This window comes from Zalophus californianus, chromosome 2, assembly GCF_009762305.2.
Source record: "Zalophus californianus isolate mZalCal1 chromosome 2, mZalCal1.pri.v2, whole genome shotgun sequence".
Taxonomy (NCBI): Eukaryota; Metazoa; Chordata; class Mammalia; order Carnivora; family Otariidae; genus Zalophus; species Zalophus californianus.
Window position 1 is genome coordinate 188,950,883 of NC_045596.1, and position 27,018 is coordinate 188,977,900.

A 27,018-nucleotide genomic window follows, 5' to 3' on the forward strand; every position below is an offset into this window, starting at 1 on the left:
TCCTGAAGGTCGCCGGGCAGATCGCGGGCCGAGCGAGTTGTGTGTCCGGGACGAGGAAGCCGAGGCGACCTCGCCCAGGAGTTTCCCGCCCGGTGCGCGCCCGCCGCGGCCCCCCCCCCCCCCCCCCCGAGCGCGTGGCCGCCCGGCCGCTGTCACCTTCCGGCCCCGCGGCGGCCCCGCCTCTTCTCCCGACTTCCTTTCCCTGGGCGCGCGGCGGCGGCGGCGGCGGCGGCGGCGGCGGCGGCGGCGGCGGCGGCGGCGGCGGCGGCGGCGGTGGCGGCCTGCGATCGCGGACCCGGAGCCGAGGACCAGCCGGGGCCAGCCCTGCGGTGCGGGTACGCGGCGTGCGCGCCCCGCGGCGCTGCCCGAGCGCTGGGCGCGGGGCTCGCGGCGGGGGCTCCGGGCGGGGAAGCCCGAGGTTGCCCCCTCTCCCCCCCCACCCGACCCCCGCCCCGGGAAACCTCCTGCCGGGCCAAAGAGTGCGGGCTAGGAGGGCCCGATCACTTGAGACTTGCTCCCTCCAGGAAGCCGAGGGAGGGTGGGACTGGGAGGCTGGGAGTGGCAGGCTCTTCCTGCGCCCACGTGGGGGCTCGGGGTGCCGGGTTTCGCCGGGGTCGGACGCCGGAAGGGGGTGGTGGGCGGAGGAGCGCGGGTTCTGTCTGGGGAGGTTACCAGATGTGTCCCCCCGGGAGTAGCGTCCCTCCATTTGCTGCCGCTGGGTTTCGGGGCTCCCCTGAGCGTTAAAGCAGACGTGGGAGTAATACCTCCCTTTCCCTCTCTTCTTCCCTTCCCACCTCCTGTTTAGTGGGCACGTAACTGGCACCGTCCAGCGATTATGGATGCTAACCGTTGAGCCGGTGGTAAACCCAGTGCAGTTAAGAGGGCTTACAGGCTTCTCAGAATTTGGGCCACAGAATCAGTGGATAATCATGGATCCCAGTAGCGACTTTTTCCCTGCATCCCAGTTTGAGGCACGGGCACGCTGTCCCGCTTAAGCCAAGGGCTGGAGCATGAAGCCCAAGTGGAGGGAAATAAACACCTGCCTTCCACCCAGATGCTCAAGAATGCTCAGTGATACCCACTCAGTTCTTGTGTTGCCCTACTCCCTTGTGCTGTTTATTTTTCCTTGAAAGGACCCCACCCCTTACTGGAAGTTTCAGGGGCTCCCCCTGTTGTAGATCAGCTTGTGCGTGCCAGTGAGTGAGTGAGTAGAGCCCATGTTACTAAAACTTAGCCTCAGTCATAGCACTTGACACTTTTGCTTGTTTCTTCTCACTTGATTCAGTACTCAAGAGTTGATAACTTCTGTTTTCCTCTGGGGAAGCTAAGGGGACAGAAAAGGGACAGATTCTGTGGTTAATATCAGAGCTGGGACAGCTCCAGTGGAATCTGACTGGCATGGATAATAATCCTATGTGATTTAGGGGAGTTTCTGTAAGATGGGATGTTACTATCTTTGCTAGGAATGAGGCTTGAGTGAGATGCTGCATATAACCCTTCACAGTGTCTGAAAGATGGTAGATGATCAATAAATGTTCTCCTTTCTCCCTCCCTCTCTCTTGTGCTGGCTCTATTTCCTAAGGGAGGGAGGTGAGGGATGAGAACAGTTTGTGGAGCAAGCATTTGTAGTAGGTTGAAAAAAATCCTATGAGAAAGCAGTACATAGGTGTAAAATTTGGGAATGCAAAACTCTACGTGCCAAATCCAAACTTTTGAAATAGTAACATAATTTTTTTCTCAAGGCCAGACACGATCTGAGGTCCCATGATCTGTGATTTCTGACGGATAAGTGTAATGGAAATTGACTTTGCAGATCCAAAGTTGACATGTGGTTGCATTGGCCTGGCAAGCAGGTGTACCAAAATGCTTTTCTCAACCACTGTTTGCCTTCTAGACCCAGCATGAATGAAGTTCCCTGCAATAAACGTGATGACTATTTGGAATGGCCTGAGTATTTCATGGCTGTGGCCTTCTTATCAGCACAGAGAAGCAAAGATCCAAATTCACAGGTAAGTGAGTTTTCTAAGAGAGTGTTTGGACGCTCACAGATACAGAGATAAGCTGGAAATGAACAAATTACAGCAGGAAGCGGATGCTTGGCAACTTAAAGGCAGAGTAAATCTGCCTTTTGTGCTGCATCCCTAGGTGCTTACATTTTTCAGCCACCGTTCAAGGCTTCTTGGACCTCCTCGGGGGCTAGGGGGTCTGCTTTCTTTGGCTTGTGGGACCTGCCGCAGAAAGCCAGCGAGGAGGTAGAGAGCTCTTCACACATCCCTGCTCGCTTTGGAGCTCTGCAAGCTTCTGGTTTCATGTCTGCCTGTCCAGGGGCAGACCAGCCTTGCCAGGTCACCAAGCCTTTGGGCACGTTTTCCTGTAGGTCGGAGCGTGCATCGTGAATGCAGAAAACAAGATTGTCGGCATCGGGTATAACGGGATGCCAAACGGGTGCAGTGATGACCTGTTGCCTTGGAGCAGGACGGCGGAGAGCAAGCTGGATACCAAATACCCTTACGGTAGGGCCTGGTCTATGTTTCCTTCTGCTTTAGGGGCCTAGCCTTGGTGGTGCTTAAGTCAGATAGCTGGTCAGAAAGTATCGTCTCTTTTTAGTCATCAACAGCTGGACAAAAGAAAAATCCTATTGGACTGCCTCAATTTCCTGTCCCCAACCCTTAATGTTTCCGGGAGAGTCCGTGAATGGAAAGCATGTCAGTCGTCACACGGCCTGGCCCTGAGGTCCAGGGGTCAGCTGCCTGTGGAGGGCCTGCCAGGCTCTACAACCCCAGAGCATGGATGGTGGACTTCTCTGCAGAGGGCCACAGCCCCTGGTGGGGGTAGTGGAGGATGTGAACGGGGGCTCCGCGGGTTGTTTCTTGGCTACCTGGAGGCAAAGTCAGCTAACCAAGGACTGGCCAGGGCTTAGCTCTGATGAGAAGCAGGGTTCATTCAGCCCCTCTGCCTGCAGAGGAAGTCTCAAGCTCATCTCTGAGAAGTAGGAAATGACTGTGGGCTGTGATGTGGGAAACAAAGGCAGAAGAAGAATTATTAAATGTCCTCACTACTTACAGCCCACTGACAAGTCCTTGAAACAGGCAAGAGTGACCTTCCTCCAGGGACTCGGCTGCCTCCATGTTAATACTTTGCTCAGGGCAAAAGGCAATCCTAGCCCGACCCCCAGGATCCTGTAAGTCTACTTTAACATATAAAAATTCCTTTGGAAACTTCCTTTGTCTCTAAACCCCCCAAGATACATGTTGGCAATCATCCCCCAAGCATATGACCCTCCGATATACATCTGAAGGGTCTCATGACTAGGGTTTTATTAGATGGTAATAAATGACCTTTTCTCAACAATAACTAGCCCCCCTCAAGGTCCTGGAAACCTTGCTTCCAAAATTCCTTAGAGACCGATGCTATCCCTAACCCCTTCCCAACTTGAAAACATATAACGGGCCGTTCCTCCTGACCCCAGTACAGCTCCTTCTGCCCACGGGTTCTGTCCCCGGGCTTTAATAAAACCACCTCTTTGCACCAAAGACATCTTAAGAATTCTTTCTTGGCCGCCGGCTTCGAACCCTAACGTCTTTTCTACGTCAATGTGGACGTCAGAGAATGGATGGTTCGGTGTCTTCTTCCTGTTCTGGGGGCTCTGTATTCCCAGGGCGGCCGGTAGTCAGACCACAAGCCAGATGTGTGGAACCAAAAACCTTTGGCCTGGCCAGCTCTGGTTTTCATGTTTAAATTAGGCAAGGGTGCTTTTTATAATTTGTTGAACATCTGAGCCCCAAGAAGAATCACTTCAGAGATGGGGAGGGACGAGCCATAGCCTCGCTTTAACTTTAATTCCCTGGAGAAGATGCAGCTGATGCTCTAAGGCAAATGGGGCTACGTACGCTGGTTGCTGGTTTTTCATAACGTGAGGGCCTGTGTTTCTGTCTGCAAATGAACCGACCGCCTCTGCTGGGAGTACAGCAGATGAAGGTCATCCAAATGGGAAAGATGGGGCCTTTAGGAAACGCGAGTCAAGGAGTGATGTAAGACCTTTCTCCTTTGTTGACTCTTCCACAGTAGGCTGGCCTCTGGGGTTTTCTATAGAATTCCAAGTCTACACTTAGTGGAATTTATATATTTTATATATTTTTACTGATGCTCCTGGACCTTAGTCATGTTAAATAAGCCCCTTGAGTTTCTTTTTAAATTGCTTCAGGGCAACGGCTCTGTTTTCCAAAGAAAAAGAATGTTCCTGGAGGTGGGGAAGGCACTGAGGAATGCGGGCAGGGTGGGGGTGCGGGGCTGCAAAGTACTCTGGGTTTTCCAGGAATAAAACGTAGTTCAGTGATTAGGGGGATTTAATTGCCAGTCCTTTTAACTCCATCCCTGGCAGGGGAAAGAAGAAGCGGGTCCCAGACGGGAGAAGGTAGAACCATTTAGCCTTAGCATTCCTTGTAGCTGAGTGGAGCTCCTGAAATGAATAACATGCTAACGTATTTTAGAAACTTTTTGTCATCCTGATTGTGATTCTGGCCCCTTTCCATGATAAGGAAGAAGGGAAAGGATCCGTTGTTCGTAGGTACGTGGGGAAGGTAATTTTTCACGGGTCATCGTCCCATGTAGAAACGGCAAGAGTGAGAAGGTCGATGTGTTTCAGGTCTACCCTGAGATGCCGGACAACCACGGTGTTATTTCACCCAGTCCACACGGCGGAGCCTTGGGCTTCCTGCTGAATGGAGGAGTTTGTAGGTGTCAGTCTTGTAAAAAGTGGAGGCTTCTTGTAAAAAGATGCCAGTGGTCGGACCGTCGTAGAAGGGTCCTCCTTGGTTCCTTAGCGGCTCTCCAGAAGGGACCTATCCCTTCTTCTTCGGTCACTGAGCCCCAGGCAGATCGGGGCAGTGACCTAGAGGCCAAAGGCTTTGCCACCCACTGGCAACCCGTGACTTCGCTGTGCTCCAAAACCTGTCCGGTAGCTTTGCCCAACTTTGAGGCAGTACCTTACAGAGCTCCTTTCCGAAAGGAATTAAAAAGAAAACCAAAACCCATGTAGGCATTTGTCCAACTTCACTGGTTTTTTTTTTAATTGAGTAGTTGCTGAGTTTCAGGACACTGGTTGTCTGCGCATTATTTTGTACTCTCCATACGCTACCTCTAGGTTTTCAAAGCTCTTTGCCCTTGCTTATCAATTATTCATTTTACATGTGGCTATGCTAGAATGTAGACAGTTTTCTTTCACAAGAGTAGACTTGTACTTTGATGTACCATAAAAGTCGTAGACGGTATTAAATGCTTTTTAAAAGGTGTTTAGTGTTAGTGCCATCATAATACATGTAAAGGTGAGCTTTAAGTCTAAATAATGATGACTAGCTACAGACTGTACACTCAGTCTTGTTTTATCAAGGGATTTTGGGCCACAGAGAAATCCATGTTTGGATCTCCTTGGAGGTGATAGAAATGTTTGGTGATAATTGGCCAAAATGCAAGTTTGTTTTTTTTTTTACCTACATTTTAAGATTAAATTAATTTGAAAAATCAGCGATCATGTCTGGGATTGGGTAGGCTTAATTTGAACCCTTTCTTTCCTCACCAACATTATTGGCGGCCAAGCTGCTGAGGAAGGATAGATGATGTGCTAATCCCTATAAAGGAGCATTAGGGGTCATCCAGAGTTCTAGACCAGCAATTTCTTTGTTCTTTTGAATATATGAGGATCCTCTTTCAAATGTCAACAACACTTCCAGGACCCCTATATAATGCTGGTTAAACTCTCCCTGTCTTTCTTTGAGGTATAATTGACATGTAACGTTATATTAGATTTCAGGTGTACAATATAATGCCTTGTTATTTGTATACATGGCAGAATGATTGCCATAAGAAGTGCAGTCAGTGTCTGTCACCTTACATCATTACACAACATTGTGTGTGCAATGAGAACTTTGCAGATCTGCTTTCCTAGCAGCCTTCAAATATGCAATATGGTGTTCTTCACTGCAGTCACCATGCCGTATGTCACATTCCCCAGGACTTACTGATTCTATACCTGGAAGTTTGACCCCCTTCACTCATTTCATCCACTCCTACCCACTATCTCTGGCAACCGCCAATCTGTATGCTGCATCAGTGAACTTTTTTTTTTTAAGTTTCCACACATAAGTGAGATCATTAGCTTTTTTTTTTTTTTTTTTGAGAGAGAGAGAACTGAGAGAGAGAGAACTGAGAGAGAGAGAACCTAAAGCAGGCTCCATAGCCAGCCCAGAGCCCCATGTGAGGCTTGATCTCATGACCCTGCGATCATGACCTAAGATGAAATCAAGAGTCTGAGGCCTCAACGACTGAGCCACCCAGGTGCCCCTGTTAGCATCTTTTGAGTAACAAAATCCATGGATGACAAAAGCAACTTGATACCAGTAACGCTTTGCATTACTCTGAGCTTTATTAAACGGCACTTGTGTGCGTTTAGAGAAAGGGTATGATGTTCCTGCATGCTTGGATCCCTTGCAGAACTGTAGTAGTGCCTCGGAGTCCTGTGTCCACAGGGTCTGAGCCTGCCCGTTTCTCTTATGGATGGGAAAAGAAAGGCCCAGAAACATTAAGTATCCTTTGTAATGCCACGTAGGTAGGGAGACGTCTCCTAACTCTGAGGTCAGTGCCCTCCACTACCCAACTGCCTCTCCCATGGGGCCAGGGAATTCAGCTTTGCTGAAAGATTGCTTGGGTCGTAGCACAGTGGACTACCTGTTCTCTCCTTTGCACCGTGCCCTTGAGCACGCAGAGGCTTAGGCGAAGTAACACCCCGGAGGTCAGGGGCTCGCATGGTGGTGCCCTCGCCTAGCATGAGGCAGAATGTCCAGGGCTTGCGTTAACGCTTCTCCAAAGCGGAGCTTGGGAGCCGTGTAAGTTTGGGTTTACCAACAACATATACAACTTAATTTTCCTTATTAATTCTGTAAATTTAGAGTCATTAGTCTTGATTGACACTTTGTGGAAAGGAGAGAAGCGCAGAATACTTGTCACATAATAGGAAGATGGAGCTTTTTCTGGGTTGTGTCTCTGGAGAGGCATTTTTAAAGGGTGTTTTTGTTCTTCCAACCTTAGGATCAAAACTTCATGAAACTATTTGATTATAATGTAGTATTAATATGGAAAATGAAAATTCCCCCTGCCACAGAAACTGCTTTTTATCTCATTCTTTTCCTAAAAAATCCAAAAGATAGTATGATGTCAGTAACATTAAGTGGCAGGAAGAAGTCAGCGTTAAAAGTGACACCTTTTCACATGAGTGACAATTAAAAAACCGGGAAGCAGCAGATTGATCTAATTTAACCATATGAAAAAGCTTTGGAAGACTTTTATTTTTAGGCGGGGGTGGTTGCTAACCCTGGGATGAAGTATTCAGCTGACATATTTAGTTCCTTTCTCTTTGTGAAGCTCATTAGAGTGAAGCACATTTAATCAAAATACCAATTTTATAAAATGGAGGTAAAAATACTCGTGGTAATTCAGATATCACACTTTCCTTGGGTTTCATAACGAATTTTGATGACATAGTTTACAGACCAGAGAGCTGGAGTGGAGTCAACATCCTTCATCCTTGAGAGCCATTGTTCAAAACTTTGCATTTTTAATTTAATTTTATTTTTATTTTTATTTTTTTCAAAACTTTGCATTTTTTAAATCGTGTTCCCTCCGCTCACCAAGCTCGCCTGCGTTTCTCTGTCGTGCTGTTTCCTGTCGGTGAGGGGTGTGTGGGTGAGCACGCCTCTTTGCCCGACCTCCTCCTCTGTCCCACTCAGTCCAGAAGCCAGGATCGCTTTGCCTGCTGCCTCGCACTTGTTCATCATGGAAGGACCATGGTTCTGGTGCCCCGAGAGGGGCTGGTAGTCATGCTCTAGATGCGTCAGGCAGAAATGGAGACGTGGGGCTCCTTCCAGGGTCAGTTCCTGTTTTCTGCAGGAAAACTTGAAACACAGTCTCGTGCTGGGGAGGCCGGTGCTGGAATTCAACAAGGCATTGTGCAGCCTGGCAACTTCCAGCAGCTTTGCCAGTGTGTGGCGGTGCTTCTTTAAATTTTACCTTTAAACCTACTCTTTATTTTCTAGATTTAGCATATTGTTAAGCATGCAAAGATGTCATTTTAGTGATGACTTAGCCATTTACCTTACCCCCTCGAACACTGACATTTTCCTGACTGCCGTGCGTGTGATATATTTCTTTGGCATCCAAAAGGTTAGTCTTGAGAAACTAATTTATCAAGAAGTTAGGTGGCTGATCCTTCTTAAGCTGTGACTTCCTCAAAACTTGTAAGAGCTTCTTCGTAATTAAGATCAAATTTGTTCCTTCAGCCAGCTGAAATTGAACGCCCTCCGGTTTTGTTAGGCAGGTCCGTGGATTTGATGACTTGCTGTTTGTTTCGCTCCAGAATTCTCATTTCACTTGCAGATTCCCACCGTCCCTCCCCTGCTCTGCCTCCTAGCAGCGGTGGCCCTGACAGTGTGCCTGAGGAGGACCTTTTGTACAAAATAACGAATATAATCAATGGGAAACCTTTGAGCAAGTTTATCCCGGGAAAGAAATAAAGTGCATTATTTTTATGAATCAAGGGACAAACGCAGGTTTCATTGTGTGATGCTTTAGATAAATGGGGAAATAGAACAGCACATGCGTGAGGCTCCCCCTGGAAACGAACCAGCTTATTTTAAAGATATTTCATGTTCAGGTCTAACTTGTTTATAAATAGACTTAAGAATAAATCATGATTTGGGAGGGTTTAATTTATTTGATTTTTATCTGTGTGTTTTATTATTTTATGTTATTATTGATTATTATTTTTTAAGTAATTTCTATGCCCAGTGTGGGGCTCGAACTCGTGACCCCTAGATCAGGAGTCACATGCTCCACCAACTTAGCCAGCCAGGGGCCCTTTTGTCTATGTATTTTAATCTATAGATTCAGGGTTAATCATTTTTGAAGAGCCACAGATTACTGTTTCACTAGGAATATCTACAAAGCATATATAGATAGTAACAAGTTCTGAGAAGCATATGTAGAAAAGCATATGTAGGAAAACCTAAAATGCTCATCTGTGGGGATCCAACCTACTCATGAAAATACACACATTTGTCTGTGTTTTAGAGCCAGTTTACTTCATGCTAATTTGTAATAAAACCTTAATTAAATAATCCAAGGGTAGTGGTTTCCAAATTAACGAACAGGAAGTGAGCTCAAGTTTATTTTTGTACTATCGCTCAAAATAAAAGGTCTGTTGAGAAACTTAAGAGTATCAATAAAATTTCAGGGTCACATTCAACCCATTTTAGGTTTTAAGTATGTGAGCACATTAATTTTCTGAGTGCAAGTGGATATTCCTTGTGGTAAATAGAACTTCTTTAATTTTTTAATTTCAGTAAGTCTTTGGCCTAGAACTTTGGGCTACCGTGCAGTGGGGGTCTGGGGAGCAGCTGACGACGATGGGCTTCCTTTCTTTGTTCTGTTGATCTATATCTGTTTTTGCTGATTTGGGCGGATCTTCTCTGAAATCAGCCTGAATGACTAAGGTCTTATTTTGCGTTATTTTTCGACATTCAACATTTTCAGCATGTCAACATTAACTTACGTTAATACTGGTATAAAGGTAGAACATGTATATATTGTTTGTTCCTGGAAATATGCAGTCAAACTGGGTTCCTAGAGATTTTGCAGATATTCATATTGCAGTTTGCTTTACTTCTTAGGACCTTTTTAAATATTTGGGTGAGATCAAATATATGTCTTTGATATGCATATTAGCTAAGAAATCCCCCACAGTGCTTAAAACATCAAGGACCAGATTCCAGTGGCAGAATCCCAGACAGGCTTCCAGAGTTTAGGGTCCAGGTGTGGAGTGTTTATACCCAGTGATTGTGGGCTTGTTAAACATAACTTGACATTTACTTCTCAGTATCTTTATGAAATAAATGGTCACCGAGGACTCCATCAGTGCTAGAATTCTAAGGAAAAATTAAACAGTATAGCTTTGATTGCATTCCATTAGGGCACCATTTCTCTACTTAGAGGGCTGAAGGGGGTTCTGAAGCCATCCTGGGCGAAAGTTGCCGAGCTGTAACAAGCTGTTGGTGGCAGTGACACGGAGAGGACACGCATCTGTGTGTGTGTGGACAAATTAATAAGGAGAGGAGCAGGTTTTACTCGCTCTGTCCCTTCCAGCGGTCGAACTCTGCGCCAGTTCTAAGGTGACTCTAAGTCAGACAGAGACGGAACGTACAAGCATGAGGGGGCTGTTGAAGATTACAGTTACCCCACAAACGTGGAGATTAGAAGACACTGGATGTAAAGAGGTTGGAGGGTAGAAAAAGACCCCACATCGAAGTCCAAGAAAATGTCTGAATAGAGGAGGCAGGTTTAGAACTCTGAGACAAGAGGGTATTCTAAGACCAAATGGAGAAGAAGCACTTCAGAAATCCTTTTGTGAATCAGTCAGTGTGACAATGTTTATTGAAATACGGCCTCGTCGGGAGATTCCGGGATGAATGGAGAATATTGGTGAAAGCAAGGGAGTTGGAACTCCAGGGAGCGCACTCTCTGAAGGGTCGGTCCTAGCCAGTTAGCGGACGTGTAGATTTTATCTCTGTGCTTCTTCCAAATGATAGATGCCACAGTAAATTTAAAATATTGAATATGATAACTGAGCATGAATTTTTTAATTCTGCAATTAAAAGACTTTGTTCAAAATGCCATTAATTCTGAGTTTAGGTGAAAAAGGGAAGCGGGATTCCTTACTCTCGTTCTTCCTTCTGCAAGTGAGTTACAACTTTTAGGAATTGAAATAAAGACTCATGAGTCCTCTCTTTTATCAGTTATGAGTTGTCTGTCGGTGTTGGCGGAGTTCTCGAGTCACTTGCTTCCTTTTTAAAAATCACGACTTTAATTTTATATCACAGTACGTTCTTCAGAGGCCATTCATGTGTGGTCGGTCATTCACTCAGCACGTCCCATGCCAGGCACTCTGCAGGAGTAAAGAAAGTGTACAAGGTCTGTGTTTTCAAGGACTTTGCAGACTCACAGTGATGGAGGTAGACATGAATGAAATAAACAGATGCTGTTGAATATTCCTTTCTGAGGAAGTGACTTTTAGGCTGAGAGCTGAAGGATCTGATGGGTTCCCAGAGGTCAAGGTGGGCTAGTCAGTGTTTGGGGACGGGAAGGACATTCCTTGCTGAGAGAGTGCTTGGTGCAAGCCCTCGGGCAGGAAGGTGCTTGGAGCATTATGTGGGAGGGAAAGAATTTGGCCCACGCTTAGTGGTGAAGGTTAAGGTCAGAGTAATGGGAGGCGGTTGGGAGCCGTGAGATGAGGAGTTTGGATTCACAAGATTAAGTTGGCGTGTGGGAGACCTGTGGATGGTTCGGGGCAGGAGTGGAAACAAGATGGCAGCCCTGAAGTGACTTTGGCACGCGTGTCTCTCTGGTGACAGGGATGGGGGTGTCGGGGCTGGAGAGGAATGGATGATCTAGGGTGTAGCTTGGAGGCAGCATCAAGAGGGCCAGGTGACAGGGTGTCTGAGAGGGAGACTGCGTGTCCTCGGTGTTTAGCGACCTGGAGGTCATTACTAACGCTGTCACGGGCAGCTCTAATGGAGGGTGGCGGTGTCGGAAGGCCAACGGAGAGCCAGTGGAAGGAAGAACAGCAGGTGAGGGTATGGGGACAGCGCAGAGAGATGGGTTTGGGCTGTGTGTGAGGACAGCAAGACAGGAGGGTGATGGGACCAAGAGAAGGGTTTCTATGTCCGTACAAGACCGATGAATCCAGAAAGGGAGAAAGAGGAAGGTGTGGGAGGGTGTGAGAAGATGGCCTCCCAGGCACATTCATTAGTGGTAGAGGAGGATCACTGACTGGTGGGGTAGGGGTCGGGGTGGGGGGGGGCGGATGGCAGCCGACGCGCAGGTCCGCCTAGTGGCAGGGGGGATGTGATCCATCGCAGCCTCTCGGTGAAGGATGAGGCAAGGCCGTCAGCCACAGGGAGGGAGGAGGAGTGTGAGCGGGCTCGGACACAGGGGCCGCGGAGAGGAGATGGCAGTGCAGAGTGGAGCAGGCCTGCCAGAGTCACGTCCTAGAAAAGTAGGGCAGGGTCACCAGCTCCTGTCTCATCTCACAAGCCCAAGTCAGGTCGGTTGAGCCCCATTTTGTCCACATCCGAACAGGATCAGTGAGTTGCCCGAGACGGGCCTCGTAGCGCCGGAATGAATTAGAACACACACATGCTGACTCTTCTTCCAGTGCTCACTGCTCAGTCCCAGTTTACCCTTTGAGAGCTATTAACACGCGAGAGGGAGGCTTGGAGTCTTTATTGTGCATATTTGCATTACAAAGCTGTCAAGCAGCAATGAGTGTTCTGTTTCTATTCATGTTTCTTGAGTACATTTTAGGCATCAAACATGTATTTCACGTGAACAGTAGGGAGGGAGTTGGGCATGGCTTACCCGTCGATGAAATGCAGCATTTGCATGCCCTCCTCCCTCTGACCTGATTGTGTGCCCTTAGCACACAGGCAAGCAATGTAATTAGAGTTCTGGGGGCTTTATTGTCGGTAGTGGAAACACCACAGTCAGAAATCTCTTCAGCCCTAAGCACTACCCCTGGGGCTAAGCGGCCCGCGGGCGCCGCACGGTGCTGCCGGCAGCCTTAGCAAGAGGCAGCGAGGAAGGGGGCAGGGGACGGGGACCAGCGTAGGAGGCAGAGAAAAACACCGTCCGCTCTCCCATGTCCGAGCCAAGCAGCCCGCGGCAGCCGGTCTCAGGGGGGCAGCCCGGGCAGGAGAGCTTAGGGAGCACAAGCGTGTACCAGGTTGCAACTCGGTGCCATCCCTTCACGGACCTTAGTCACTATCGTGGGTCTTTCTTTCCATTTCACAGGCCGGGAGGCTGAGGCGCCACGAGGGGGGTGGGTAGGCTCCTAGAACCAGCCGGTGGGGGAGGCAGAGCCTGTGAGGAGGGCCCGCGGGGACGCGCAGGGAGGAAGCAAGGGGAAGGCAGAGCCGTCAGCTGCCTCCAGGGCCCGGGCGCCTTTTGTCCGGCCCCAGGGCACATTGGAGAAGTGGAGATGGGCAGGTCCCGCTGCCCCCGCTGGGGCGCCCCGGGCTTTGGTGCTTCACCCAGAGCCTGGAGGATTTGGCTGCCTTCTGAGTGAGTGACTTATCTCCGTCTGCCCGGGCCTGGCCAGGCTGCATCCCTGCTGTCATTTTCTTCTGCCAGAGGCTTCTCGGGGCACAGGGCGGTAACGGAACAGACTCCAGACATTCTCCAGGCTTGGGGCTGGCTTCTTCTGTCTTATCGCGGTTACCTGTTTTTAATTTTCACCCGCAGACTTAACGCTGTCCTAATCATCATCTCTCTGCTGGAATTTGTGTCCCTCAAAGCCAGAAGGCTGTGAGGCCCAGTTCCTTCCATCTTCTGGATAGAAAGACCCCTCACTGCATGGAGTGGGGCCAGGGGGCAGTGGTGTCTGATTCTGAGCAGGTGGACGTGGTCAGGTGAGGCCGAAGGGCGCCATGGCGCCTGTCACCCGTCAACTGTCAGTCCGTTTCCTGCCCCTTCCCACTACTTTCCTACTTCGGTGCTTCTTCTCTGGTGTCTCTAGCCTGTTGTTCGGGGCTCAGGCATCTCCCGCCCGGCGGGGCCTGAGCCCCTCCAGGACTGGGCTTTCTTGCTCCTACAAGCCCCGGTGCCCAGCCCTGTGAGCACTCTGCCTGCGACCAGAACTCCTCACTGCACGTCTGAGGGAAGTGCCTACGGTTTAAAACTGGTTCCTCTCCCTGCTGCCGCGCAGTCCAGAGGGATGCTCCTCTGGCTGGGGGTGGCAGAACTGTCTGAGAAGCCCTAAGAAGTGAGATATGCTTTGGAGCACGCCAGGAAGCGTCAGAGAGGAAGACTCTGGGCAGGGGTCTTTGGGGGAGTTGGGGAGCAGAGCTGCATGTGGTCCACGGGCCTGTGTGGTTGGGGTTGGCCTCAGGACGTGATGCAACTGTTGTTTCCAAGTTGTTTGTCCCTCTCCTCTTCCCCACCTGTAGCTCAAATCCTTTGAAAACTCTGATCCTGAGTCTGGTTGCTGCTTTACAGATAGGGAAACTTCATGATGGGGAGATAAGGTACTTGAGCTTTGACCTTTCCCTGGGGGCTAAATCCTAGCAATGTTTGTTTTGGATTTCGGGGTAGCCGGAATAGTGAACATTGATAACATTTGGGGTGGTACTCTAGGGGTGGTGGTCGGGGGCTTAAATGCAGAGGCTACTCTGTTGTTAAATTATTGACTTGAAGGATAAGTACTTGGAGGCTGGCAGTGATGTATGAGGCCCTGTCAGGATATCTTTCAATAATTAAGAAATAAGTAGTTGAAATTCCATTTTAGCTCCAGAAGCCCCTAAATGGATCTGTTAGAGGAGCAAGTACACGGCCCACCCTTCAGTGGACTTTTTGCATCTGTGGGGCTTCGAGCACAGGAAAGAGGCTGCCTGAGCCCTGACAGAGAGACGCGCCAGGGTGCAGTGACTGACAGCCGTAGGACCCCTGAAATAAAAGCACTTAGATCCTTATTTCGAGAGGTCATGATAAAAAGGATAGAATAGAAGTGGAATATCTTGTAAAAATCAACACAGTTATTTTTAAAAAATGCACAGGGTCAACTTTGAACTCGGGTACCCCGTGTCATGTCAGTTATTAACTGCAGGGTGAAACCTCCCACCTTTTCATTCTGGAAGGCCGCGAGCAGATGCTTCCTGGCCCTTGAGTGCTGTCCCTCTGGCTTGTCAGTGAGCGAACTGTCCTTGCTACTCATGTGGGTGGCCGCACAGCCCGAGAACCTTCGAGGTCGGGGCAGAGGCACATTTCCCCAGAGACTTATCGAGGCTCGTCGAGTGTCCAGCCTGGAGAGTGTTGGCGGAAGGTGGGGCAGGAACCGGCCGGGTGGCAACAGGTGCTCCAAGTGTGACCCTCCGAGCCGCCCCTCCCCGAGCTGCCACAACAGGCTGCCACCCCCCCCCCCCCCCCCCCCCCCGCTTCAGGGTCTCCTTGACAGAACACCCCTCAGGCCCAAGGAAGTCGTTTTCTTCAGGTAAAATTCTGTACCACTAAAAATGGGGGAGTTTTAACCAAACCTGGAGAGTTTCTTTCTTTTTTTTTTAATTAATTTATGTATTTGACAGAGAGAGACACAGCGACAGAGGGAACACAAGCAGGGGGAGCGGGAGCGGGAGAGGCAGGCTTCCCGCGGAGCAGGGAGCCCGATGCGGGGCTCGATCCCAGGACCCTGGGATCATGACCTGAGCCGAAGGCGGACACTTAACAACTGAGCCCCCCAGACGCCCCTGGAGAGTTTCTTTAACCAGAAGAGAAGCTTAGTTTTCCTGACTCCAAATTTTATCAGGCCCAGTATCTCCCATCATGGCCCAGTAGCACACAGGAGATGAGGGTAGAGCCCCGTTGTTACCGCTGAGCTCTTTGTACTGCAATTAACCTTTGTTTAGCATTATTCAGGTGTTTTTTTTTTTCTTTAAAAAAACCTATTTAAGTAACCTTAATAATAGTACTATCTAAAATAGATGTTGTCTTAGTCTTGTATCAAATGAGATGAAAGTCAAATCTGTAAAATGTTGAATCTCTTAAATCTAGCCAGGATGGAATATATCCTGTTAATTTGTCAAACTTCGAGAGAACCGCCTACCTGAGACAGTAAGGATTAATCAAGCGCTAGTAAGAGGGAATTTGAAAAATACAGTTTTCTAATTATACAATCTCTTCTCAGTGGTCCAAGGTTAATGCAGTTCTCAATTCTGACAGTTAGTAATAGAAAAGGAAAAAAAAAAAAAGACCAAAGCATATGAATTGTCTTATAATTACCTGAAACAGAGGCTCTCCTTCTGGCAATCAAGAACTTTATAAGCATTAATCTGATATTTTCAGCATTTGATTCTTTTCCTTTTAAACAGTGGTGAGAATAATTGAAAGGTTTTGTGTCAGTCTTTGTGCTTATCAAATATACCTGTAGTATTTGGAGATTTCTTTTGCTTATTGCTTAGTCATAGATGCATTATTCCAGGGAGGTAGTTGGCAAATGTGTCTTTTTTGGGGACAATTTAGCTATCTTATGAATACTTCCTAGGGACTGTGTATGTTTGGGATACCCGGTCCTGTTCCTACTACAAATATAAAAATTGTGTGCATCTCAAGGTCATGAATGGAACCCCTCCTCGTCGGTTGGTTTTTGCTCTCATCTATTTGTAGCTCTTGTAGTTCTTCCCGGGTGACACAATAAAAATGGTAGCACTAGAAAAAGATGAATTTATTCTTTCATTTGTTGCTGTCAGATAACTATGGAGTATTCATCATAGCGAGAAAAGTCACAGAGAAGCCTCAGACCATCCAAAACCAAGGCCTGAGGAGAAGATGGGTCACTGGGTCTGACTAAATCGACCTGCTCCTGGAGAATCGACAAATGCATGAATACTCAGTGACTACAGGAGAAAAATGGAAGAGCGGGATCGAACTTTGGAAAATGACCTGAAAGGCGAGAGAAAGAAAAGGACCCACAGAAAAGTAGGAGACTCCACAGGGCCTGGTGCCTGAGAGGGTTTCGAGTGGAGAGCTGTCACTCACCGAGGGCCTGGTGGGCAGGCGAATCCAGAGATTGCACCCAGAGAGGCAGTGGGTTTGGGTGAATAGAAGGCCATCCAGGCTATTCAGGGGTGTATGTGAGAGCTAGCTCATACCAGCTCACCTGAGCAGAGCTGCTTCTCTCTTCCCAACTCTGGGTCATGCCAGCACCTGGAAATTGGCCACGTGGGAGTAGTCACCCCACTGAAATCGGCAGATTCTACAAATCAGGGCCTTTTTTTTGTTTTTTTCCAGTGGTTGTAAATATTAATAACATATTACAGAGTCAACAGGTTTCCGTAGTCACACACTTAAAAAAAGATTTCCTTATTTATTTCGAGAGAGAGAGAATGAGAGAGAGTGCACAGGCGGGGAGGGGCAGAGGGAGAGGGAGTCTTAAGCAGACTCCATGCTGAGTGTGGAGCCCCACATGGGGCTGGATCCCACGACCCTGAAATCACGATCTGAGCCAAAACCAAGAGTCGGAGGCTTAATCGACTGAGCCTCTCGGGCGCCCCCGTAGTTACACACTTTTACATGGCGACCCAGCAAACAAAGTTCACACCTGAAACACACACACACACACACACACACACACACACACACACCTCAGATAGTTTTTAGAAACAGCACTTAACCTTTGCCATGTGGGACGCATTCTGATCTCTTCTGTTTTCATCCATTCCATTGAAAAGGGGGAAAAGCTGTTTGTAACTCACTAAACGGATTTCTTGACCTACAGTTTGGAAAGTATCGGTTTAGCAAAAACTAGAGGTTGTATATGCGTGACGAAGTCAAGAGATGATTATTTTAAAAATAAGTCTTGCCGTTGTAGGCAGGACAATTTCATCTCAAAAGGAAGAAGGAAAGAGATCTGAAATGCTGAGAAGATGGCCTCTTGAGAGTGGAGACCAAGGACACACAGAATGGAGAGAACCTGAGTTGGGGGGAGCTGGTGCCCCCCTGGGGAAGCTGGGCCAAAGCTTCCACTTGCCCTTGGCCTTGGGAGAGAAGGCTCATGATTTGCTGTCGAGAGCCTGTCTTGGAGAAGATCCCACTCTTCTAGAGGAAGGAGGGAGGAAACTGGACGCACAATAGGAAAAAGCTAGAAATCAGATTACTTGGTATTTCAAAACTCACGTTTATGTTGTTAGCTGGAAATGCACTTTCTCAGAGTCTCTTCTTCCTGCCCACCCAAAGGACACGCCTTGTCAAGGGTCACACAGCCTTAAGTGCCAACTGGGCTTTGAATACACTGTTTGTTAATTAATTGAATTTAAATGAAAAAATAAAGATCAAAAGTAAAACTTAAAACTTAAAAAAAAAAATAGAGTCTCCCGTGTGCCCGACATTCAGTTGTTCATACAGCCCAGTAGACCTCATGTTTCTAACAAGAAGCTTTGTATTTTTCTTCTCATGATTTTGTAGCTAAGAGAAAGGAATTCTGTTGATGACCCCAAGTATTATTTCTATCAGCCACCCTTTATACGGGGATATTGGATGCAGCTCAAGAGAATCTGTTTCACGTGGTAATTTTCATTAATGAATCCAGACCATACAATGTTCGGTTTTATCCCCAAACTGCCTCAGATGAATAGGAATACGGTTGTAGTCAATGTGACCGTTTTTTAGAGATTCAAAAGAAGATGGTTATTAACAGTGTTTCTGCACAGACTCAGAAACTGTAGTGCTGAAGATTAATACCAACACCATCCAAAAATATTTATTAGATGGGAAAGCATCTTCTTGCTATTTGAATTTAAGAGGACTTTTTGTATTTCCTAACGTCACCATCAATGATTGGAATCTGCATCTCCTCCTTTATTCATTCAATAAATATTTAACACCCATTATGTTCCTGGCATCGCATTAGACTCTGGGGGAGTTGGAAAGAACCTCGAAGACCGGTCTCTGCCCTCAAGGGGGAAATAAAAGAAACAATTACATCTAATTGTTTTTTTTTTTTTTTTTTTTTTTTTAACACCGAGCAGTGTTAATCCCGGCTTGGGAACATCTTGGTCACCAGGGAAGTAGATGGGGCTGAAGGGGCCTCTCTGAGGCCAACGTCCTCAAAGCCACTGAGCCAGGGAGCCTTTCTTCTCTCTCCTCTCGTCCCGTCCCCGTCCCCGGGAGAGTGGCTCAGGTCCCTCTGCGGCCTGCCGGCGGGGGATTAATCTCCAATGGGCTGTGATCTTAAAAAAGGCTCATTGACTAAGTGAGTAGTCAGGGCTAAAATGTCCAAGAGCTCTGAGTGTAGGCTACTCTTCATTTAAGGCTCCCATGCTCCCAGAAGAAGGTGTTCAGTGCAGAAGGTTGGTGAGTTGGAGAGAGTAGGGGGTGGGGGCCCCTTGAGGGCCCCCATATTTATAATTCCGGCAGTTCTGTGTGATTTGGACCATGGCCAGATTGTCATTAATTTGTTCAACAAACATTTACTTTAGCACTTGTGTGCTTAGTATGTGTTAGGTCTCCTAGGAGTTACCAGGGGATTCTGCAACGAAGTGTTTCTGCAAGGCGCCTGCACATTAGAATCAGGCGGGGAGTCTCTTAATCCCAGGTCGCATCCCAGACGAGTGCAGACAGGTTTGCAAATCACTGCCCCAGGGAGATGATAATAGAGTTTTAGCCACACACCCAGAAATTTAAATAACAGTATTAGAGCAATAGGGTGACCTCACAGCGCAGGTAGGGGATTCTCAACTCAATCAGGGGGTTAGAACTACTTCCTGGAGAGGAGGAGCGCCCTTGTATGTTAGGTGGTGGGACACCTCGCCAACGCCTGGGAAGACGGCGGGGCTTACAGGTTTGGGGGAGAAGAGAGGAAGGTGCTCTCTTTAACTCTGAATTCAGGCAGGTCTGCAAATGACCCGGGATCACTGTTTGGGGATCGTTGGTGGAATGGGTCCTGATAGCAAGAACTTGACTTTTCATTAAGTGGATGAAGGCTTTTCTAACGTAAGCCAAACCACTGGTTATCTGCCAGCGCCTTTCTCGTGTGTATGGGGGCTGAGAGCCATGAGATGAAGGAAATCCGTCGGGATAGAAATGCTCAGCTTCACTTCCTGATTCTCTTGCTCTTAAAATTGCACCCTGCCCTCTTCACTGTCACAGCAAACAAATATCCCTGCATGTGCGTATCAACACACAAATGAGCCATTTTGTGTGCGCAGTCCCATACCCTAGGGTCTTGTGGAGCCGTGAGCTATTGCTGTGCTGAGGGTGGATGAAGATACTTGACCTTGGCCTCTCCTGGCTGCTCGAGGCGCTTACAGACCCAAGGCCGCAGCCGCGAACGGTTTTGCTGCTAATCGCCAACCTGTCGGACCACGTGGCCCTCATTTGGTATTCTCGGTACTTTCCGTTTCTAATCAATTTTTAGGAAATCGAGTCTGTTACATATGTTTTTTCAAAGGGGCGAGTGGAATGCTTTAGCAGCGTTAGTAAATTCCTCATGAGTCGCGATGAAAGTTTTTCTTTCCTTGTCTTTCAAACCCACAGTGTGCCATGCCGAGCTGAATGCCATCATGAACAAAAACTCAGCTGATGTGAAAGGCTGCACTATGTATGTCGCCTTGTTCCCCTGTAATGAATGTGCGAAGCTCATCATCCAGGCAGGTAGGAGCTGGGCCTGTTCCATTTGTCACATTTGCATTGTTGCCTGCTCATCAGCAGCTCATTGCAGAAGCGCTTGATCTGAAATTGCTATTGTTTAGATCTAAATTAATTGCACTATCAACTTTGCAAGGTATTTCCTGTGTTTTGTTTTTGAATGGTGCCAGGTAGTCTAAGACTAATTGCATCTTCTGTGATTCTTAGCATGTTTTTAATTTAGTTTGCAACTTCTTAAACTGCAAGCTGCCAAAAAACAACACAGGCATTGCATATAATTACTGCCAATTTACTCTTCTTTGACATGTCGTGCATAGATTAGGGGGAGGGAGAGAAATGAACTTCTGTCAGAAGCAAGGTCAGCTGGGAGTCTGTATATGAAATTTTAATTTGTATTAATATATGGTAGATGTTTTAGGACCTAAACATATCTTTGCATATGTCATCAGACTTGAATGGTACTCCTGTTAAGTTTTCCTTACATTACAGTTGCCATAAATCTACACCATTGTATTCTGAATATTTCACCTTTTTCATACTGTCACATCTGAGATTCGGCTACACTGTGTCGCCATAAAACTCAGCTTGAGATTTAAAGACTTATCATGTTAGCCAGATGCATGGTTTAAAGGGTAGGAGCCCATGGTCTCTGAGAAGAGGTCCGGTGGTATCAGAATCAGAGGCCGGCCTTCGGTAAAGAATGTCGTGGGCTCCCTCCCTGGTGGTGCGTGACCCTCCGGGAGTTTTCCTTACCCAGCACGTAGTCCCTTCGGAGGCAGGGAGGTGTCTCGAATGCCCCCCAGACTCTTGACCCTCCAGTTAGCACTGCCCTGGGGGGCAGGAAAAGAAAACAGATCTGCTGTTGGCGGAGCTGGCTGGAATCGGTTCTTGGAGCCATTTTTGGAAGCATGGTGGCACTTCCCCCGCACCACCCTCCCCCTCCACCCCCTGAAACCATCAGCCTCTTGTGTTAAGAGTAGTCGCCATGTGAATAAAGAAATTTGATTGCCCGCAGTAAAGAAAATTTGTTAATCGGATCAAGGCTTGACCACTTGACATGTTTTCACTTTGCATTTGTTAAAAAAAAAAATCCATAAAGACTGGAGGGCAGATTAAATACAATCCATTGTCTGCTGTATTGCAACGGGGCAGATGTGTATTTCAGTAAGTGGACGTTGTGGGCAAGCCCCCCCCCCCCCACCAAAGGTGATTCATCACGGACACTACGGGGCTCTGTCTGCCCCTGCGTGTCTGTCGCAGTAGCTCTATGTGTATATACTAAGGAGGCTTCTTCTGTTGTTGCCTTTGAAGGTATAAAAGAAGTTATTTTCATATCTGATAAATACCATGATAGTGATGAGATGACGGCCGCGAGGCGCCTGTTTGATATGGCTGGGGTGGCCTTCAGGTAAGCGGGAAGAGCTTGGGGGAAAGGGGGTGGAAGGCCGAATGAAGAAACGTATTTGTTTAATTTCTACTTGACATCCACACTCAGAAGCATCTTTTTAAATGCGATGGGCTGAGGATCTCAAGATGATGTGGGGGGTGGATTTTTAAGAGCAGTGCAGAAGTATCTGAAGACAATCGGACTGATGATCCTGCACTTAAATATTAGGAGCTTTCTGGGGCTTGGAATAAATTACCCTAGTAGCGAGACATTGTAAAAATCACAAGTTTCATAATATTAACATTAAACCTTTGTAAATTTTGCATATGTAACAATTCTGGCATCGAAAATTTAGGATGAAAGTAACCTGCTAGGTTGAAACACCAGGAATTCTTCTGACAGCAACATTTTAAATTGAGATTTGAAGTCATTCTGACTTTTATGATTATCTGTGCTAGGCAAAGATTGGGAGGTATGCTTTACTTGTAAGCAGGTTCAACCACCTTCGATTCATGGTGGAAACTTCATTTGGGACTGAAAGCTTTCAAAGCAATTCCTTTACAGCATCTGTGGTCAGCAGTGGGGTTCTGTAATTAGTAATGTACCTAACCCCTTGTGTTCATCACTGGGGATAGAGGTTATACGTAATGAATCCTCTTTAACTGTTGTGCCTTATGAGACTTTAAATCCAGATTATTTACATAATAATAATAATTAGATATTAACTGTTTACTGGTTTTTAAAAGAATAGGATTAGTCCCCAAATATTTTCCTTTGAACTGCTTTAGAAGGTACACGAATGAGTAAAACTACATGGTGGGTTTATTTTACATCTGCATTTTTAGAATGGGACTTTAAAAATTACTCCTCACTAAAGCTAGTTGGTTGCTTTTTTTTTTTTTTTTTTTTGCTGTGTGTATAAGAGGCAAAAGAAAATTTACCCTTTTTTGCTTTCGAGTGATTCCAAGTTGGCTGCAGAAATTTCCTAGGAAGGAAGATAAATCTGTTGGGAAAACTAGTAATCGGGTGTCATGTTGCAGCTAACCTGTTAGAAATCCTTTGACTCCCTGAATTCATGAACTCAGCTGCTGGAGAACATACAGACCGAGCCACCCCATGCATCTTTTTTTTGTCTTAGTCTTTTCTCGTTCGTGTTCCTCTCGGTATGGTGCACTATAATTGGCTCCTATAGAGATACCAAGCGAATCCCCAGAAATTTTTTTCCTCCCCCACAGAAAATGTAGGTTAAGCCAAAGTAAACAAATTGCTTTAACTACTCGCTGGATAATATCTTGATATATTTTGTTTCTTGTGTTTAGGAAATTCACACCAAAGTGCAGCACGATTGTCATTGACTTTGATTCAATTAACAACAAACCGAGCCAGAAGCTTCAGTGAGTTACATCCCATTACATCTCCAAAAGATTGGGATTATCCTCTTCTAAGAAGCTGCTAATGCCTTTCATCTTGAAGTTACACATAACTTTTTAATAGCCAGTCCAGCAAAAGTAGACATCTAAAGAATGTAAAGCCTCAAATCTTCCCGACTGTCTCTCTTGTCACATGGAATGTGCATCTGTTTAAACTATTGATTTAGGGTTTAAAATCAAGGAGCCTGTAGATGGCCTGTCGCTCAGGGCTGGCGTGGGGTGCCTCCCCCTGTGTCTCCTGGTTTGCTGGGACACTGGTGGCGTGAGACGGCCACTCCTCGCTGCTAAGGTGCTGGAAGGACAAATAAATAATTGTTGTTGTGTTCCTGGCAGGATGAACAGACGCACTGATTTGAACATCTGGCCCAAATGAAGCATAACGTGTAGCGCCCTGGGGAAAAAAAAATAGGACCCCCATGACAGGTGCGAATGCAGACGTATTGGCTTTAGGACGTGGAGGGAAACCGCCACCCACCCACCCCAAAATCCTAGACAGGATGGCACAGCTCTCCTGAGGAATGATGAGCACAGCTGAGCCCGGGGCATATTCTCTGCTTCTGCTGTCTTGCTGCCCACAGGGGTGGTGGCACGTTCTGCTTCCGGAAGTGGGGACCCCTGTTGGTTTGTGCCCCACGCGGAGCTCTTACGTTACTTTATCTGAATAATGAGTTGTTCCCGGCAGAGACAGCCTGTCTCCCCTTGTTGCCCCCAAGACCATGGCTGCTGGGGCAGCAGGGTCGTGTGGATGGAGATGGCGCGTGCACCTGCCCCTTCTACCACGTGGAAGAGTCGCTGCTCCTCCGTGTGCCCACACGGTGCGTGTCCAAGGCTGCTCAAGCAGGGAGTTGATTAATTCCTACCCTGGAAGTGAGATGTGAGAAGTTCAGCCTGCCTCGCGGTGGTTTATTCCAGGTCTGTTGGTAATGGGAGCTCATCTGTGCTCCTGGCACTGTGTCTTCAGCAGCACAGAGCTCGCCTTCCCAGTCACTGCGGCTCGGGGATGTGGCTCGGTGCGCCTCGTCTTTAATCTCCCTTAATTTTTATTAAACGTGCTCAGTAGCTTTGTTGAGAAAATGGGTTCTTTATCCTAAAGATTATTACCGTTCTCAAGTGCTCTTATGTTTTCATGAGTTTTTATTTTGTCTCTGAGGTTTTGTACTCCATATTCTAGGGCGTTTTGTAATTTGGCTCCTTACCAATGTTATTAAAATGTTATTAAAATCTACCACACAGAAGTATGTTCAGTTTTTATGTTTTCATTGTATGCTTAGCTCTCCATTTTTGTCATTTCTGTATGGTCTGTGGAACACATCGCATATGTTTTCATGCTCAGAGAACAGTTTGAGGGATGGGTGCTGGGTGCTTTCCCCCGGAGTTGATGGGCGATGCGTCTTTATGGACCGGGTTGAAGGTGTTAAGGAAGTCTCACGTGCGGGCCATCTGATGGGTCATCCCAGCCCTCTGATGGGCCCTAGACTTCCCCCTCCTGTGGCACTTCCGTCGCCTTATTCTCTTTCTAAATCTCTCTCTCTTTTTTTTTTTGGCTCTCTTCTCTCCCCCCAGCCACTTGTCCCCAGCTCTAAAATACATAAAACAAAAGGTACATAGAAGAAAGAAATCAGTAAAGATACTTAAAGATAGAAAATATGTTAGATTTTTATGTGGCTGCACAGTACGAGTCATGAGCCTTGTTGCAGGGAGTGTGTAATTTTTATGTCACATTCGTAAGTATGTCTAGGGGCAAATAAGCCAGAAGTGCATCTAATTTAGTTCATGTTGGTACTATCTTACATTGTGTCCCATTGGTTACATGGAATTTTGGTGGGAAAAAAGGGTTTTTTTTTCCCCATTGGGAGATGTTTAACAAGGACAGATCCTTGCTCAGAAAGAAGTACATCCACCAACAGTCTGTGGTTGGGTTGTTTATGGGGTGATGATTCTCTCGGTGTGGGTCGATAAGTCTTCCACACACAGAACAGTTGCTGAACTTGATTTCCTGGTGACAGGAGTGTAAGTAATTATGTCTTGGTTTCTGGTATCACTGCAGGAGTGGTGGGATCTTCCTGTCCAGAGAATTCTGCAGATGTCAGTGTTCCAGTTAATAGAGGTTTGCTTTGAACTGTTGCCTTTGGGAAAAGCATTCCAGAAGGAAGGAGTTTTGAGCAGTTTTCTGCCTTGCAGGCATTACTAGATAATTGTGGCAACTCTATCTGAGAATAGTGTTGCTACCTGTCACAGCTGATAAATGACAATAAGGAAACCATCTTTCACCGAACTGTTGGCAGGAGAACTACATTTAAAAGGCAAAATTTGTGAGTGAAATGATAGGAACTCCATTTCCCTGACACATTTCATGCTTTTCTTCTTCTTCTTTTTTTTTTTACAAGTCTGTCCTTAAAGACTCCTGAAGCCCAACAAAACCCGTGTATTAGCCATCTTTTCCTATATTAGAAATGAAGAAAATAAAGGAACAAGCGTATAAAGAAAAATTGAGAAGAGCTTGAATAAAAATGTAGACTTGGATGACCAGTGATCTAAACTTCCCATGGGCCAGGCATAATTTCTGATCTTCTGATGTCCATACCCACTTGAGGATTAAAATTATTTAGGTCGAAGAATGGATTGTTGCAGAAGGACTCAAGGATGCAGAGGAGGTAATTCTCTATTTGTGACACCGGTAAGAAGTTTTAATATTCATAGTTCAGTTGTTTCTGTTCTTTAAAGTAAGGCCACTTAAAAAAATGGTGGTTTCAGCAAGTCATGGGCCAGGAGGCCTTGCCTAAGACTCAGTGGGAGGACCGGAGCTCCAGCGGCCAGTGACCCCTGATGAGCTGAATTACAGATCATCATTGGCAGAGGCAGGCACAATATCCCTGGGCCCAGGGCTTTTTGGATCCAGGATCACACTTACAGGAAAAAGCTTGTCACATTTAGACCAATTGATGGGTGCCATGAATTCTGAAAAGACCTAGGGCTAGCCCAATTTTTCCTTCATAACTGTTGGAGGGGTCTAAAGCCATTTCACCATGAGAGTACATGCATCTCCAAATAGTTATTGAATGTCTGCTGTGCATCAGGTGGATTCTCTGGTGGTTCCTAGCTTTCAGTTAAAGTGACCTCAATGGCTAGGTAATAGAATTGTTCATTTCATGAAGCTCAACTTTGCCAACTTTTTTTTTTTAAGGTCTGATAATTGGATTCATCATTACTTTCTGACTTACCAAAATGGCACCTCTAGAAGAAAACAGTATTTGAGCTCATTTTTATTTTGAGTAATAAAGTAGTTCTACACCCTAATCCACCAAAGACTATTTTGATTAGAAATTAAGAGTTGATATAAGGAGTAAATCCTTAAGCAGTGATTGAAAAAAAAATGTGTCTCCTAAACAAGATTTCTTATCAATGTGTCTTTAATTACCACTGACCCTGTTCCCAGACGGTAACTTCCACATTGAAATATTTCTCATAATGAGCCTTAGAACTGACATTTTCTACACCTTGTCACAATATACATAATCTGAAGAATACAGAACTATCTTGATTTTTTCATGTAATGATGAGAAACAAATGCTGACCTGACATACATTCACATACAATTTTTTCCTCATTTAACTCAACATATTGGTGAATCCAAAGGAACTGCTATCATCACTTGATGGAATATACTGTATTAGTATTTCCAAAGTTTGTTCCAACCCATTTCTTCTTACATACTCTAAACATCTTCATTATGCTGTTTGATGAGATGGATCCACAAGAAGACAGAGAGGTGCCCAAGATCAGTCCAACTTCCAGCCAGTCGGGTTTGTCATGTGGTGGTTCTCAAACACAGGACTTCGCCCTCATTGAGGAGCAGCTCAGGAGCCTGGCCAGGCCAGCAGCCCCACCAGGTGCAACAATGCAGATGGCGCCATCTTGCCGAGCTGGCTCTGGCTACCTCTTTGCTAAGCTAGAGAAAACGCTGTC

At 46.7% G+C, this 27,018-nt stretch overlaps 1 protein-coding gene across 2 annotated transcripts; it reads left to right on the forward strand.

The window, feature by feature from the left end:
- Positions 1-245: 245 nt before the first annotated feature.
- DCTD (dCMP deaminase) lies at positions 246-24,290 on the forward strand. Of its 2 annotated transcripts, XM_027600349.2 has the most exons (7): positions 246-335; positions 1,895-2,009; positions 2,378-2,513; positions 20,125-20,241; positions 21,547-21,643; positions 22,942-23,016; positions 23,386-24,290. In XM_027600349.2, exons 2-7 carry the CDS (start codon positions 1,902-1,904, stop codon positions 23,423-23,425), a joined length of 573 nt encoding a protein of 190 aa, XP_027456150.1. In that variant the 5' UTR covers positions 246-335; positions 1,895-1,901; the 3' UTR covers positions 23,426-24,290. The 2 variants fall into 2 exon arrangements, with proteins under 2 accessions (XP_027456150.1, XP_027456151.1); XM_027600350.2 differs by having other exon boundaries at positions 22,942-24,290.
- Positions 24,291-27,018: the final 2,728 nt, after the last annotated feature.

What these genes read in the sequence shown, in the direction of transcription:
- DCTD (XM_027600349.2), top strand. Translation starts at nt 1,902, where the DNA reads ATGAATGAAGTTCCCTGCAATAAACGTGATGACTATTTGGAATGGCCT. An exon ending in GAAGCTCATCATCCAGGCAG is followed by an intron (nt 20,242 to 21,546) that starts GTAGGAGCTGGG and finishes TTGCCTTTGAAG; the next exon opens with GTATAAAAGAAGTTATTTTC. An exon ending in AAACCGAGCCAGAAGCTTCA is followed by an intron (nt 23,017 to 23,385) that starts GTGAGTTACATC and finishes TGTTCCTGGCAG; the next exon opens with GATGAACAGACGCACTGATT.